This window comes from Pelobates fuscus, chromosome 6 (assembly GCF_036172605.1).
Source record: "Pelobates fuscus isolate aPelFus1 chromosome 6, aPelFus1.pri, whole genome shotgun sequence".
NCBI classification, from domain to species: Eukaryota; Metazoa; Chordata; class Amphibia; order Anura; family Pelobatidae; genus Pelobates; species Pelobates fuscus.
In genome coordinates this window covers 147,798,170-147,813,162 of record NC_086322.1, presented here as the reverse complement: position 1 = coordinate 147,813,162, position 14,993 = coordinate 147,798,170, and the positions used below count along the sequence as shown (strand labels likewise).

The window sequence follows — 14,993 nt, the reverse complement described above, 5'->3', positions numbered from 1 at the left end:
CGGAGACAGAGTAATGCAAATTCATTTAATCCACATCAAAGCGGAGGGAAAACCAGTACTTCCACTATACAAAGAAAAAAGGAATTTACGGTAAGTAAAATTACTGTTTTTCCCTTCGTATAGTGGCAGTACTCACAAGTGGGATATAACAAGATCCCTGCAACAAAATAAAGGGTGGGGACTCAGCAGGCCACAGCTTGCAGCACCTTACGCCCAAAAGCAGCCTCAGATGATGAGACTATGTCCAGCCTATAATGCTTGTTAAAGGTATGTAATGAAGACCAGGTAGCCGCTTTGCAGATGTCTTCAGGTGATGCTGCTGCTCTTTCAGCCCAGGAGGTCACCATAGCCCAAGTAGAATGAGCCTTTAATGGGAATCTAAGAGGAATCCCTTTGGAGTGATAAGCCAACCTGATGGTATTTGTCAGCCATCTAGCTAACGAGGGTCCGGAGACAGCACCACCCTTACATTTGCCTTGAAAGTAGACAAAGAGATGATCTGAGGATCTAAACTCCTGAGACTTCCGAAGGTAGATCTTCAGGGATCTCCTAACATCCAGGAGATGCCACTTTCTTTCCAGATCAGATGTAGGTGATTGACAAAAGGCTGGCAGAATAATAGGCTGGTTAATCGCAGCACTTGATAGAACCTTGGGCAAAAAGGAAGGCCTCGGATGCAGTACCACCTTTTCTTGATGAAATATGGTGAACTCCGGAGAAGAAGATAGAGCTCGGATCTCACCTATTCTCCTAGCGGAGGTGATAGCCACCAGGAAGGCCGTCTTGAAGGTAAGCAGCTTGATGGGGACTTGAAGTAACGGTTCAAACGGTGGTTCACAAAGGGCTTGAAGAACCAGACACAAATCCCAGGTAGAAAAGGGAACCAGCTTGGGAGGCCTCTTCAACCGTATGGACTTAATAAACCTTCGTTCCAACATGTTTGAGGCAATGTCACGAACCAGGAAGTGACTAAGAGCTGAAATCTGGCCTTTGAGCGTAGATACCCCTAGGCCGGCTTCAAACCCATCTTGCAAAAAAGAAAGAATAACAGGGATTGAGGCTTTGGCAGGATCCGAACCCCAAAGTGAACACCAGGTTCTGAACTTCATCCAAACCCTGAAATAGATTTTCGAAGTGGACAAGCGGACAGAGGACAGCAAAACATCACATAAATGGTCAGAAAGACCATGACCTTGACCATGCCGTCAGGTGAAACATCTCCAGGGTTTCTACGGGAAGAGTCACATTCTCTAAAATGTGAGAAGAAACTGGGAGATGACAACGTGAGATGGTCATGTTTTCCACGTCTGAAAACAAACTTCTGTTCGGCCAGAAGGGTAGGACTGCCAAAATTCTTGCCTTCTCCCATCTTATTTTCTGAACAATCCGTGGTATAAGAGCGATAGGAGGGAAAACATAAGCCATGTCGAAGTTCCAAGGGACCGAAAGACCGTCTCGGACATCTGGGAAATCTCTTGTACGGAGAGAAGCAAATCTTTGTACTTTTCTGTTTCTCCTTGTGGCCAACAAATCTATCTCTGGCCTGCCGAAGCGAGAAACCAGCTCCAAGAAAACTTGGTTTGATATCGCCCAGTCTGCCTGAGACCAATGGCTTCTGCTGAGGTTGTCTGCAATAATGTTTAGAGACCCTCTGATATGGGTGGCTGATATTGCGAGAAGATTCGCTTGGGCCCAGGACATAATGCGGTAGCAGAGATCTTGTAGAGCTTTTACATTTGTGCCCCCTTGGTGATTCAAATAAGCCATCGTAGTGGCATTGTCCGACTGAATCCTCACTGACTGATTGGTGATGACTGAGCTGAAGGAAACCAGAGCCTTCCAAACCGCTTTTAATTCCCTGAAGTTTGAGGATGTGCATGCCTCTTCTCTGTTCCAAAGACCTTGATGGAACTGAGAACCTAGATGGGCACCCCAACCCGTCTGGGAGGCATCTGTGGTTATCGTAAGCCATTGTTTCTGTGCAAACGATAGGCCCTTTGAGATGTTGCTTCTGTCTTTCCACCAGTTCAGTTGTCTTTTCACCCCTTCGGATAGGTGGAAGGCAGAGTCTAGATCTTCCTGTTGTCTTGTCCATTGGGAAAGAATGTCCCATTGCAATGGTTTTGATTCCGCCTTTGCCCAGGCTACTGCAGGGATTGCAGAAGTGAGGAGGCCTAGTAACCTCATGGCATCCCTGATTGATCTTAGGTTTTTTTGCAGCTTTGATACGGCTTTTAAAATCCTCAATTGTTTCTTTATTGGTAGAAAAAGAGCAAGGGACTGTGATTATACCCGAAGACCCAAGAATTCTAGACTCCGTGACGGAGTCAACTTCGATTTTTCCAGGTTCAGGATCCAACCGTGATCTTTTAAAACCTTCATCGCAATTTTGAGATTAAGTTTTAGCAGTTGCCTTGATTGTGCTTTCAGGAACCAATCGTCCAGGTATGGAACAATCGAGATACCTTTGAGACGTAAAACTGCTGCTATGGGTGCCAGGATCTTTGTAAAAACTCGAGGAGCTGAGGACAGGCCAAAGGGAAGAGTCTTGAATTGCAAATGGAGAATCCTTGGCTTTCTTGCTAGAACTAAAAATCTGAGAAACTTCCGGAAGATTCTGAAACTGGTACACATGGAGATAAGCATCTTTTAAATCTAACTTTGCCATGTAATCTCCCTTTTGTAAAATGTGCGTTACCGACAGAATACTTTCCATACGGAACTTCTGGTACGGTATGCAGGAGTTGACTTGTTTCAGGTCTAGGATCGGCCGAAAGGAACCATCTGGTTTTTGAACCAGGAAAAGGTGTGAGTAAACTCCCTGAAATTCCCAAATGTTTGGGTACCTTCTCTACTACATCTTTTCTTAAAAGAAGGAGTGCTTCTGTTAGGAGAGACTCTGTCTTTACCCCTGCAGGATAGCTTGACAGAAGGAAGGATGGACGTGGTCTTGACAAAAACTTTATCCTGTAACCTTCTGAAACGGTTCTTATAATCCACCCATTTGAAGTACTCTTTTCCCATTCGTGGGCGAAGAACCGAAGGCGTCCTCCCACTCTTTTGGCGTCAAAACTTCCTCTTTTTGTCTTGCCTGTTTGATTCATGTCTAGACCACTGGCTGTTGTTCCCACCATGTTTGTGAAACCTGCGAAACCACCCTCGGTAACGAAAGGACCTCTGACCCCTGTACTGAAATCTTTTATATCCCTGGGTTCTTGGTTCCAGAGGTAGGGCTTTCTTCGTATCCGACATCTGTTTAATAATGTCTTCTAAAGGAGTACCAAAAAGTTTGTTCCTCTCAAAGGGTAATTCACATAAGGCTGCCTTAGACGCTGAATCAGCTGTCCATGTTCGTAGCCAAAGCGCTCTTCTGGCTACTGATGACAACCCCATAATTCTTGCTGATAAACGAAGAAACTCCTCAGAGGCATCTGAAAGGAATTCATTGGATAGTTTCAGTAGGAACATGAGATGGGAAGGATCTGTATCGGATTTTCCCATAAGGGAATCTTCCAGGGCGTGTAGCCAAACGCTCTGAGAACCGCTGAACCTGCAATTTCAGCTCTGCACTGATATCCTGCGGCCTGGAAAATTCTTCTGCATGAAGTTTCGGCTCGTTTGTCCATTGGGTCTTTAAGACCTGAGACTTCAATGGGTATAGTGGTTTTCTTTGACAGCTGGGCAATCTGAATATCCACTTTAGAAAGATCTTCCCATTTGTATTCAGACTGTAGTTTGAACACCAGTTTAAAATGCTTTGAAATAAACGCACGTCTTTCAGGATTCTTCCATTCTCTATGAAGGATATCCAAAATTTTAGGAGACATTGGGAAACCTTTAACCTTACCCTTGGTAGGTTCAGTTTCTTGTACAGCCGTCGTTACTTCTTTAATAAATTTCTTCAGCTCTTCTGGTGGGAAGCCTTCCTCTCCACACTTGAAGCCAGGCTGGAAATATCCGAAGGTGAAGAAAAAGAGCAGTCTCCTGACGAGACGTCAGACACAGAAGGAGATCTATTCCTCCTACATTTTTTAGGCAGATTCTCTTGAATAGCCGGTTGTTTCTTTACAGAATCTTTAAAAGACTCAAATGTCGGGGGGCGGGGCCGGACCGCCATGCTGACCGTCGCATGCAGGAGAGGCTCCAGAGAATTCTGGCCTCTTAGGCAAATCCTGCAGCTCTGATGCCCACAAAGAGCCCATCAATTAAGCACACGGTGGTGGGAAAGGTGGCAGACCCCGAGATCGTGAGTTTTGGGACCTAGAAGGGTCGAATAAAGCTTCGGGGACTGCGGCCTACTCGAGAGGGGAGAGGGGTAGACGGCCGCTGCCCTGTCTCCCTCCGCGGCAACCACACGCCAACTATCTGTGACGCCTGCCGGTCCCGTTTCCCCCCCCTGTGGGCCGGGGGGGGTTATCCCGGCCCCCACTGCGGAGAGCTCGGCAGGAGAGAAGGCTGAGAAGCGTGGTACTACCAAAAACCTACCTCCCAAGATGGTGGCAACGTGGAGCCCTACACCAAGGCCCCTGTCTCATGCTACCAAGGGGAAAGAAGTTGCACTGCTCACCAATCCGCCTGACCGCAGAGCTGCTGGAGAGAGCTCTGAAAGCACCAGAATACCGCTGACACCAGCCGAGAACTGTAAGACTTCACCAATCAGACCGGAGTTGCTAACGTTAACTAGACTCACCGTTTCCAGCGACGTCCTCAAGGCACTCCATATCATCACAGAGGCACACGCAACAAGTGTCATGCAGCATATGGGATATCACCTACAGCAACTGAGCGAGGTATCTCTAACGACCCCGGCAGCCATCTTTGGTCCCTGTTCCTGCTCTCGCCTAACCACCTCTCCAACATGGACTCACAAGGACATAAGTACTTGTTTAGCAGTTAGCCCGGCTCAAGTGGTCTCTATTGTACATTATGTCTATCTAGCATGTAACTTAACGCTTAATAATTAACATGTCCCACTCGAGTACAGCCTTGCATGTAATCTACCATACGCTACTCAATGCACCAGTTGCAGTTAAATCTTGCTTGCATTTAATCTTAACATTTTGCAAATCTTTAAGCTTACACTCAACGCTGCAGTCAGCGTACTAGTTGAATGTATTGTTTGATTTGACCTTATCTGATCTAACTTAAATGCCAGCTATCACAGCACCCTAAAGCTTGTAAGCCGAGTTAAACTACACTGCGATAGCGTAACAACCTTGCTTTTTGTAATAATTTTAAAAATGTGCCGTTATCTCAAAGCCACAAATGTGACCTTCTATGTTTTTGCCTTACTTACTAATGCTGTTGTGGCATTGTAAGATGTTATGTTATTCCATGCACACAGAAAATAAAGACTCAAATGTCTGGGACAAATTTTCCTGAAACCAGCCCAGGAAGGATGCCATATACATCTGTTTTGTTTTCTCTAGTAATTCTGAAGCGCACTGATTACATGTCTTTTTGCGACATCCGTCAGGTAGAGGTACAGAACATTCCAGACAACATAAATGCTTAGACTTGCTTGTAGCTTTTTGGGGGACAGATGTTGACATCTTGTCTTTATCTGCCTTATCCGGAGATATAGGGCTGGACATATCTGTGAAATACCAGAATAGTAAATAATTAATAAAATAAATTAATTGAGCATGCATAAGCATAGGTGAATAAAAGGAGAGTTTAACCCCTTAAGGACCAAACTTCTAGAATAAAAGGGAATCATGACATGTCACACATGTCATGTGTCCTTAAGGGGTTAAAAAGATAAACCTCACCTTAAACCACATAAGGTCCGTGTAGGAGGGCTGGTGACACAGAGAACCAGAACTGTACAACCACCCTTGGGGTCAGAAAGGTTCTGCACATCTTTATATTCAAATATTTAGAATTTGGCGCCAAACACCTTATCGCGCATGCGCAGTAGCGCGATTCCGTGTTTGGTGGAACGCAACGCCTCCCGGGCGTGCGTTCCACCGCTGTGCGCATGCGTAACGCCGACGAGGAGGACCGCCCGGGAACTCAACGAGCAAGCCACATAAATAGCAGTACCCGGTCGCGTTCCGTAACACGAGACCAGAAGTACTGTGCCACTCAGATCCCGCCCGGGGAGCTATCAGGCACTCACCTCCTCGATCAGCAGCCTGTGCAGATCGCACCATTCTCCACCAGACCGGGGAAAACCTGTCCGTCCCGTTTGCCGGGACAAGAAGAACTGGTGAGTGTTCAGGGCTTACAGGCTTTATAGAGGCAGCAGGCGGAGCACAGCTATAAATCTAAAAGAAGGGGGAGCTTCTTGTCCAAGACCGGAAGGAACATCCCACTTGTGAGTACTGCCACTATACGAAGGGAAAAAATAAATATAAATGCAAGTGGCAATGGGAATATAATCATCAGGATAAAGGAGACATAAAAAATAGAAAACCGAAAGAAGAAAAAATGACAGCTTTAAAGGCCACTGTTTCTCTGGTATGCTGATTATTTTAGACAGAAAATAATAGCAAATTATTATTCAGCCCTGACAAAAATCAAGTAGCAGAATGCACCTGTGCACAAGTGAGATCATTTTGAGCTCTCTGAGCAGGACAGGAGTGCCCAAAAAGGTAGATCCACAGATGCAGAACTACAAATCCTGTGATGCTTTCCATGCCTTTAGAATGCTATAGAATGACAAAGCATCATGGAGGTTGTAGTTTTACAACTTCTTTTAGGCACCCCTGTCCTATCCCATATTAAGGCATACTTGTTCTAGATTCAAAAATGTTATGCTGATGGCATAGCACTACATTTCTGAATTGTTAGCAAACGTATAGTTCTTCACAGAAGCTGTCTAAGCATCATACGCATTACAGTCAACATCATAACCAGATAAGATGTCATGGATTGGCTTAGTGCATTAGCTGACATTCAGAGCCAAACAATGTCATCCAAAGTTGGACAAAACTGGTACTGCTAATGCAAAAGTTACACTTCCTCATTAGGAATATGGACAGTGAGGTGCTGGTCTGTGGGTGTTTACGGAGACATTTGGTTTGTGTTAATTGATTTAACAACAGTATTACACACCAAACCAGGGGACTGGCAGCCAGGGTTCTGGTGAAACCATAACACCTACAGTGTGTTGTGATGAATACAGTGCCCCTTTAAAACAAATATATGGTCAGTCATTACCTGATATATACACTGTTAAATGATAACTTTAGGCAGCCAGAACACTTGAGCTAATTGAAGTAGTCTGGGTGACCCGTTTGCACTTAGTGTTGCAATGTAAATGCAATGTTTACATTGCAGCTCTAAGTTTGCCCTCTGTGGCTGTCTACCAGACAGCCACTAGAGTGCTTCCGGAATCCAAGCAGACTTTTGGTCCATTGTCTGACACTGGACGTCCTCACAGACCTCCAGCATCAGATTTTCCCCATAGGAAAGCATTAAATAACGCTTTCCTATGGAGAGATCTAATGTGCGAGCGCGGCCATTGACGCGCATTAGGTCTGCCCCGCCAACTGATGTCGGCGAGGAGGAGTGTGGGCAAAGCCTGACCCAGCACTGGGGGACACCGGCGTTGGATTCAGGTAAGTGGCTTAAAGGGACACTCCAGGCACCCAGACCACTTCTGCCCATTGGAGTGGTCTGGGTCCCACTACCCTTTACCCTGCAACTGTAATTATTGCAGTTTTCATAAACTGCAATAATTACCTTGCAGGGTTAACTCCTCCTCTAGTGGCTGTCTACTAGACAGCCACTATAGGTCACTGCCTGCTTCATAGCAGAGATTTTCTGTGCTAGAGCGTTGCTGGATGCCCTCACGCTTCAGCGTCGCTCAATCCCCATAGGAAAGCTCTAATGCGCATGCGCGGCATTGGCGCGCATGCGCATTAGATCTCCTCAGCCAGCTGGCGGGATCAGTCTCCCCCGCCGGCTGACGTGATGAAGGGAAGTAGCGGCGGCACCCCTTCAGAAACTGGGGATGGGTGGTGGGAGGAAGAGGGGACCTGCAGTGCCAGGAAAACGGATTGTTTTCCTGGCACTGGAGAATCCCTTTAAGGGATTTTAACCACTTCAGCCCTGCAGGAGGGGGCACTCCAGGAGCCTATAGTGCCAGGAAAACAGGTTTGTTTTCCTGGCACTATAGGATCCCTTTAAGTAGTATCTCATGTTAATGTAGAAAAAAAAAACAATCCAACAACAGAGTAGTTCATATTAGCTAAAAATGTATGAATGTACAGAACTACCTGTAACTTGGATCACTTTGGCGGTGTCCTCATTTTTTTCACTGTATACAGCTGGTGGAACATATGGAGCTATTTGTTTCACTACTGCAGATGACCCCTGAACGGGTAGATTTTTCTTCAACATCTGGGCAAAACTGGGTACTCTTGAATTCTGACTCCAACAGCTTGTTCTCTCCATTTTTTCTATGAACACACAGAATATGTTAGCATAACAATACTTTAATAACCAAAACATTTACTTCCCTGGCACAATTATAACTGTGTAGTGAACTTCAGATGAGACAAGACCTTCTCTCACACATCTGTTTTCCAAATGACCTAAAGAAAAAAAAAAAACTGATGCAATCCAGGAAGATGGCACCCACAGTCTATTTCCACCATAACCACTACAACGAGAGTGCTTTTTGAGCAAGTAGAGCAGTTTAAAAGCAAAAACTTATTTATTACATCTTATCAGTAGTGTACGAATAGGGGGGAGAGGGGGGGTCTGGGTGCGTCTGTATGATTGTGTATTTATGTATGTCACTGTGTATTATGGGATGGAGGACAGAAAAGGGGGGCAGTAGGAGAAAAGACAGACAAAAGGCAACATGTAAGAGACACGTATGGTTGTAGGGGGGGGGGGGGTGAAGCGACACACAAAAGTGGGGGTGGGAGGTGAAACATACATTTTTGTCCCAGGTAACAAATTACCTAAATACGCTTCTGCAAACAGGGACATTAATTTTAGAAAATACAGAAAACGTCATGCGACACTTATCAAGTGGCATCACATTTATTTATAATTCAAATCAAAATGAATCATATTGCCAGGCCTACTGTAAACTAGAGTAAACTGAGGGCTCAATGACTGTGCAGAATACCCGAATAACTGATTTTCCGTGTGGGTTGATGGGCGATCACTAAGGACACAGAGCTGAGCTGAATCCGGGAAGGAAACCAACTGCACGGACTTATATCGTTATATCTCGGCGCCATATCACTCTCGGCCAATTTATAACCTCGGAAACCCTAGTAAGGCAATGGATGGCAGGAACAGAAATGGCCTACACCCACAGTATTACACACAGACTACACCCACAGTATTACGCAAAGCCCACTATTACCGTTGCCGGCCATTTTCCTCCCTCCCGTGCGCCGCTCAGCCTGCTCGCACGCTGATTGGCTGACAGGTGCGCAGATCCAGCGTGTCACGTAACGTGATGCCGTCCGCGCACCAATCAACGCGCTGCGTGCATCACGTGGACCTGTTCCCGGGCTGTGGGCGGAGGAGCCGCTGGGGAAGTGAGTAAGATGGCCGCTTACCGCACAGATAGAGCCGTCCATTTTGATATAGAAACCAGGAAGGGCCAGCTGTTTATTAATTTATTTGTAAAGAGTTTATGGTAACCACTGCTTGAGGCTGTACTAATTGGCATATCTTTTAATCTTTTTGCTATTTAGATTTAACAATACTGGGTAGTAGATTTCTTTATTTCTAAAAATTGTAAAGTCATTTCCTAAGGCTGACAATCTATTTCATATTTTTTCTTTTATTTTGCAGTGGATGGTAATTGGTACTGAAAATCAAAGCCATTGTAAATGGTAGCATTAGAAAGAGGTAACCTGCCGCTTAAAATACATATTGGAAGCACTGCACATTTTGTGTATTTTAAATTCTGTTTCAGTGAACAAGCTAGTTAATCATGTCTAGGGAAGTAGTGTGATAAATACTAACTAGCACAAAAAGGTTGTCTAGACATTCAAAATGCATAATTGTGCAAGAATGTAAAGCATGGTAAATAGCAGGGATGGCGAACCTTTTTGAGCCCGAGTGCCCTATCGCAATACAAGTGTTTTCCCTCAAAGTGCCAATACGGCAATTAAACCTCAATACTGAGATTTAAGTTTAGAAAAAAAACATCTTTTGTTTTAAAAGAAGAACACATCAACAGAGCGTTCAATGATACGAATTATAAATAATGATATAGATTATAGATAAAATTAAGCTGATATTTATTAATATCTCCATCAAATTACATAAATACAATACATACACACAGACTGCTGAATACATACACACAGACACACACACAGACTGCTAGATACATACTGTTTTAGATCAAAGAAAACTTTAATTATTTGTCTATCTACACCTTCTAAATTGATTGATTAATGCATGCACACTTTCCCTAGAAGTAATTTACACCGGAGACAAAGTTTCTGATCAGTGAAAAACCAAGGAATGCTTTATTCCCTGGAGTAGGAGCTCATTCTTAAAGCAAAAATACGTCATGTACAGAGTCACAGTTTAAACATACAGTATACATTCAACAATTGGTTAACAGTCTAAGGGGTCTTGTCTAAACCCACCCATATTCCAGCTCCATCTTGGATACACGATGGGAGGGGAAGTGAGTGAGTAGTTTCTTTCAGTTACTTTAACAGTGATTCTCCATTTTGTTACACGTGGCATATAGCTGTTAACTGGCACAAAGGAAGTGGGGGAGGATGGGAGGAATTTGCAGAGGAAATAGTTACTGAGCACACATGTGTAAGACATTATGACCCTCTTACAAGGATATTAGGGAATGTGTGACAAATAAGACACAAATGTATAATAGTAAAAAAAGGCATTTTAGTATTCTATCCATAACAATAAACATACAGGCTGCTGAACACATACACACATAAACTGGGGGGGAGACACAACCAGCCCTGGTGGTCCGATGGTGGTAAGTATGTGTCTGGAAAGCAGCTCTCTTGTCCTCCTCATTGCTGTGTGGAGTGTTGCCATTGTAACGCGCGGCAACGCTCCTCACAGCCTGCTCGCGGGAGGACAGGAGAGCTGCTTTACAGATCCCTGCCTCCAGGCCCTCCCAATAGAAAAGCAGAGTAAGCGCCTGCTGTTTTGAGTAGGCAGGTGCCTACTCTGCATTGCTGCCGACCGGCGCCAGTGGCCTCCACCCCCACCCTCCCGGCAACCTATGGCCGCGTGCCACAGGTTCGCCATCATTGGTATATAGGCTAAGCAGAAATAAGCAAAATCAGAAAGAATATTGGATAACATGCTACTATTTAGTGAGACATTATCCTGCCCCTGGGTACTTGTAGTGAACGGAGATACAGAATTCCCTGCATTGCAGATTGGCTTGTCTGTGATGAGCAGGATCTTGTCGTCAAAGATTATTCTGTCACATATTCATCCGCTTATAAAAATGTGGTTAATGATATTTACTGTCCACACAGGAATAGTTGTGCCGAGCAGCAACCAAATCCACAGAAGGGTTAATGCTGAACAACAGTTATGCAAATGGGAACCTGGTAACTGCCTTTGGGGTCAAAGGCCGGTTACAGCCTGTCAGATCTAGAGGAAGGGTATTTAGGCCCAGTTCTCATCCTGCTCAGTGCCCTCTCGTGGTTTCCCTTGTGATTGTCCTAGAGCGCGTTATTGATTCTAGTTATTTGACTTTGGCATTGTTTTTGACTTCCCTGTTTTCTGGCATCCCTGACTCATGGCTTTTCCTTATCGTTGTGTCTCTTTCTGTTTCCCTTGACCTCGGCTATTCCTGACTATTCTTTGGTACGTTACTCCGGCCATTCTAAGGTCCGGTATATGTTACATATCAGTCCTTTGTGTTACACAATTCTACGTGCTGGATCATTCTGTAATCCTGACATATTCCCACCCCACACATGGGTCACTTCAGACAGTTCATCAATATTACCGGAATGTTGTCGGTGCTCGTCTCCATGCTGTACAGTGGGGGAAGACATGCCCTGTGTGTGCGAGCTGAAGGTAGGCCGCTGCGCCATGGTTTGACACCTCCTAAAGCCCAGGCAGTAAAATCTGTATTATTTGATTTATTTTCATGTTTAACCCGTTAACGCCATTACGGCGTTCCATGCCGTCCCCATTATAATGGGCTTTAAAGCCGTTGCGGCGGCATGGAACGCCGTAACGGCTTTGAGCCCCAGGAGGTAAGTTATACTTACCTCCGCCGCGATCCTCTTCTGGGGGGCTGCCTGACAGCCCAGGCAGCCCTCCCACGGCAAATATGGCCCCCTATAGCTGGCTATGGATCTGCCTGCAGGGGGACTGTCTAAAATATCAGACAGTCCCCCTGCTGGTAAGAAAGTATAAAAAAAGAAATTAAACATGTTAAAAAATAAATTGAAAATATTTTTATATATATATAATATGTATATATATTATATATATAATATATATACATATTATATATATGTAACGTCATACAAAGTGTATTTTAATACTAATATAAGTATATATTAGCATTAAAATACACTTAGAATGATGTTACATATATATAATATGTATATATATTATATATATAATAGATGTACATATATATATTATATATATATACGTATAATTAAAATAATAAATAAATAAAATAATAAAATAAATAAATAAAATATTGAAACAAAATTTAATATAAATTATATATTCATATGTAATTTCATTCTAACTGTATTTTGTTATTAATATATATATATTGGTAACAAAATACACTTAGAATGACATTCTATATATATCTATCTATATATAAAATACAAATAACCGCAAATATATATATATATAGATAAATACATATAATTACATAAAAGATTACATTAGTATACACGTAGAATTTAAATACATATATATGTATATATATTAAAATTCTACATGTATATTTAAATAATCTTTTAACATAATTATGTGATTTGATTAATTAAAATTTGATTGACATGCCTGACAACACAGGGAGAAAGTGCAGAGAATTTAATTTGCAAGCACTATATTTGACCCTGTAATACTCCACGACACCATAAAACCTGTACATAGGGGGTACTGTTTTACTCGGGAGACTTCGCTGAACTCAAATATTAGTGTTTCAAACTGGTAAATTGTATTACAACGATGATATTTTAAGTAAAAGTGACGTTTTTTGCATTTTTTACAAACAAATGGCACTTTTATGGACTATATTATTGTTGTAATATGTTTTACTGTTTTAAAACACTAATATTTGTGTTTAGTGAAGTCTCCCGAGAATAACAGTACCCCCCATGTACAGGTTTTATGGTGTTTTGGAAAGTTAGAGAGTCACATATAAGGCTTGCGTTTCATTTTTTTCACATTGAAATTTGCTAGATTGGTTATGTTGCCTTTGAGAGCGTATGGTAGCCCAGGAATGAGAATTACCCCCATGATGGCATACCATTTGCAAAAGTAGACAACCCGAGGTATTGCAAGTGGGGTATGTCCAGTCTTTCTTAGTAGCCACTTAGTCACAAACACTGGCCAAATATTTGTTTTTTGCTTTTTTCACACAAAAACAAATATGAACGCTAACTTTGGCCAGTGTTTGTGACTAAGTGGCTACTAACAAAGACTAAACATACCCCACTTTCAATACCTTGGCTTGTCTACTTTTTCAAATGGTATGCCATTATGGGGGTAATTCTCATTCCTGGGCTACCACACCGTCTCAAAGGTAACATTACTAATCTGGCAAATTTCAATTTGAAAATGGAACGTTCTATATTTGACCCTGTAACTTTCCAAAACAACATAAAACCTGTTAATGGGGGGTACTGTTGTACTCGTGAGACATCGCTGATTACAAATATGTGCATTTTGTTGCAGTAAAACCGAACAGTATTATGACATTTACAGCTAAAATGTGAGGCGGAACTACACATTTTTAAAAAATAAATAAATTTCTCACAGTTTTTTTTATTTTATTCATAATAAATTATATTCCATATATGAATAGTTAATGGTAAATTAAAGCCCTGTTTCTCCTGAACAAAATGATATATAATAAGTGTGGGTGCATATAATATGAAAGAGGGGAACTACGGGTGAACAGACATATAGCGCAAATTCCAGTTTTTGTTTACGCTTTGTTTTGATCAGAACGTGCACTATTGACTCCGTCCTGAAGGGGTTAATATGTTTTTTGCTCGATACATAGTGTTACCGTGTTATGAATACATTTTGCTTTCTTTCATCAGTAATTGATTGTAATTACTTGTGATAATTATCCACAAGGCTATAATGATTTATCAATGCTTGTTTGAACTCAATACATATTTCAAATGTATCTCTAGACTAGTATCTGTGCATATATTTTGGAACTTTATTAGCATTTTTATGTTGTTTCATTGTATAACTCAAATCCCTCAATATTTTTTTGTATCTATACTGATTCATATGCTCCATTTTTAATTTTCCCCAGGATGAAAAGTAACAAGACTGGGCTTTGGAGAAATTGTGGCGGTTATACAGCGTTGGTGCATCAAACCAAATCTCACCGAACAAAGCTCATTAACATTATTCAGAACAGTAAATCGACTTCATGCTTCATCACACTTATTGTACTTACATGTCTGCATAAACTTACTTTATGTACTCGACCTGCAACAACTCAAACAGTTACTCATACTAACTGCACACTTGCAAAAAATAGATGCACACAGCATAATTTATTCAGATACAATATCATACTTACAAACAGCCAGCATCTTACATGCTTAGCCATACACACAGAACATCATGAGATTGGGAGACACAAACTCCCAAAAACACAGACCCCCCCCCCCCTGGGACACCCCATATGGTACAGACACACCATCTCCCACACAGGTCACGGACACCCTCACCATGAACTGCCAGCGACTAGATCCAAGATCTAACACCCCCACCACACTCCCTAAACTAGGCTTGTACATTCCAGGATCACCCACAATCACGACACGTGATCCATGTGCTGCGAAGTG

The 14,993-nt window shown here is 42.7% G+C and overlaps 1 protein-coding gene across 1 annotated transcript in view; it reads right to left on the bottom strand.

Annotated features, from left to right (window-relative positions):
* The window catches only part of ADAD1 (adenosine deaminase domain containing 1), a 95,802-nt gene extending 86,423 nt beyond the window's left edge, over positions 1-9,379 (bottom strand). Inside the window, exons 1-2 of the mRNA XM_063460067.1 lie at positions 9,332-9,379; positions 8,226-8,408 (exon numbers count right to left, since the gene is read on the bottom strand). Of these exons, the coding sequence (XP_063316137.1) occupies positions 8,226-8,408; positions 9,332-9,344 (196 nt within the window). The 5' untranslated portion in view covers positions 9,345-9,379. The remainder of the gene's footprint in view (positions 1-8,225; positions 8,409-9,331) is intronic.
* Between the last annotated feature and the right edge of the window lie 5,614 nt (positions 9,380-14,993).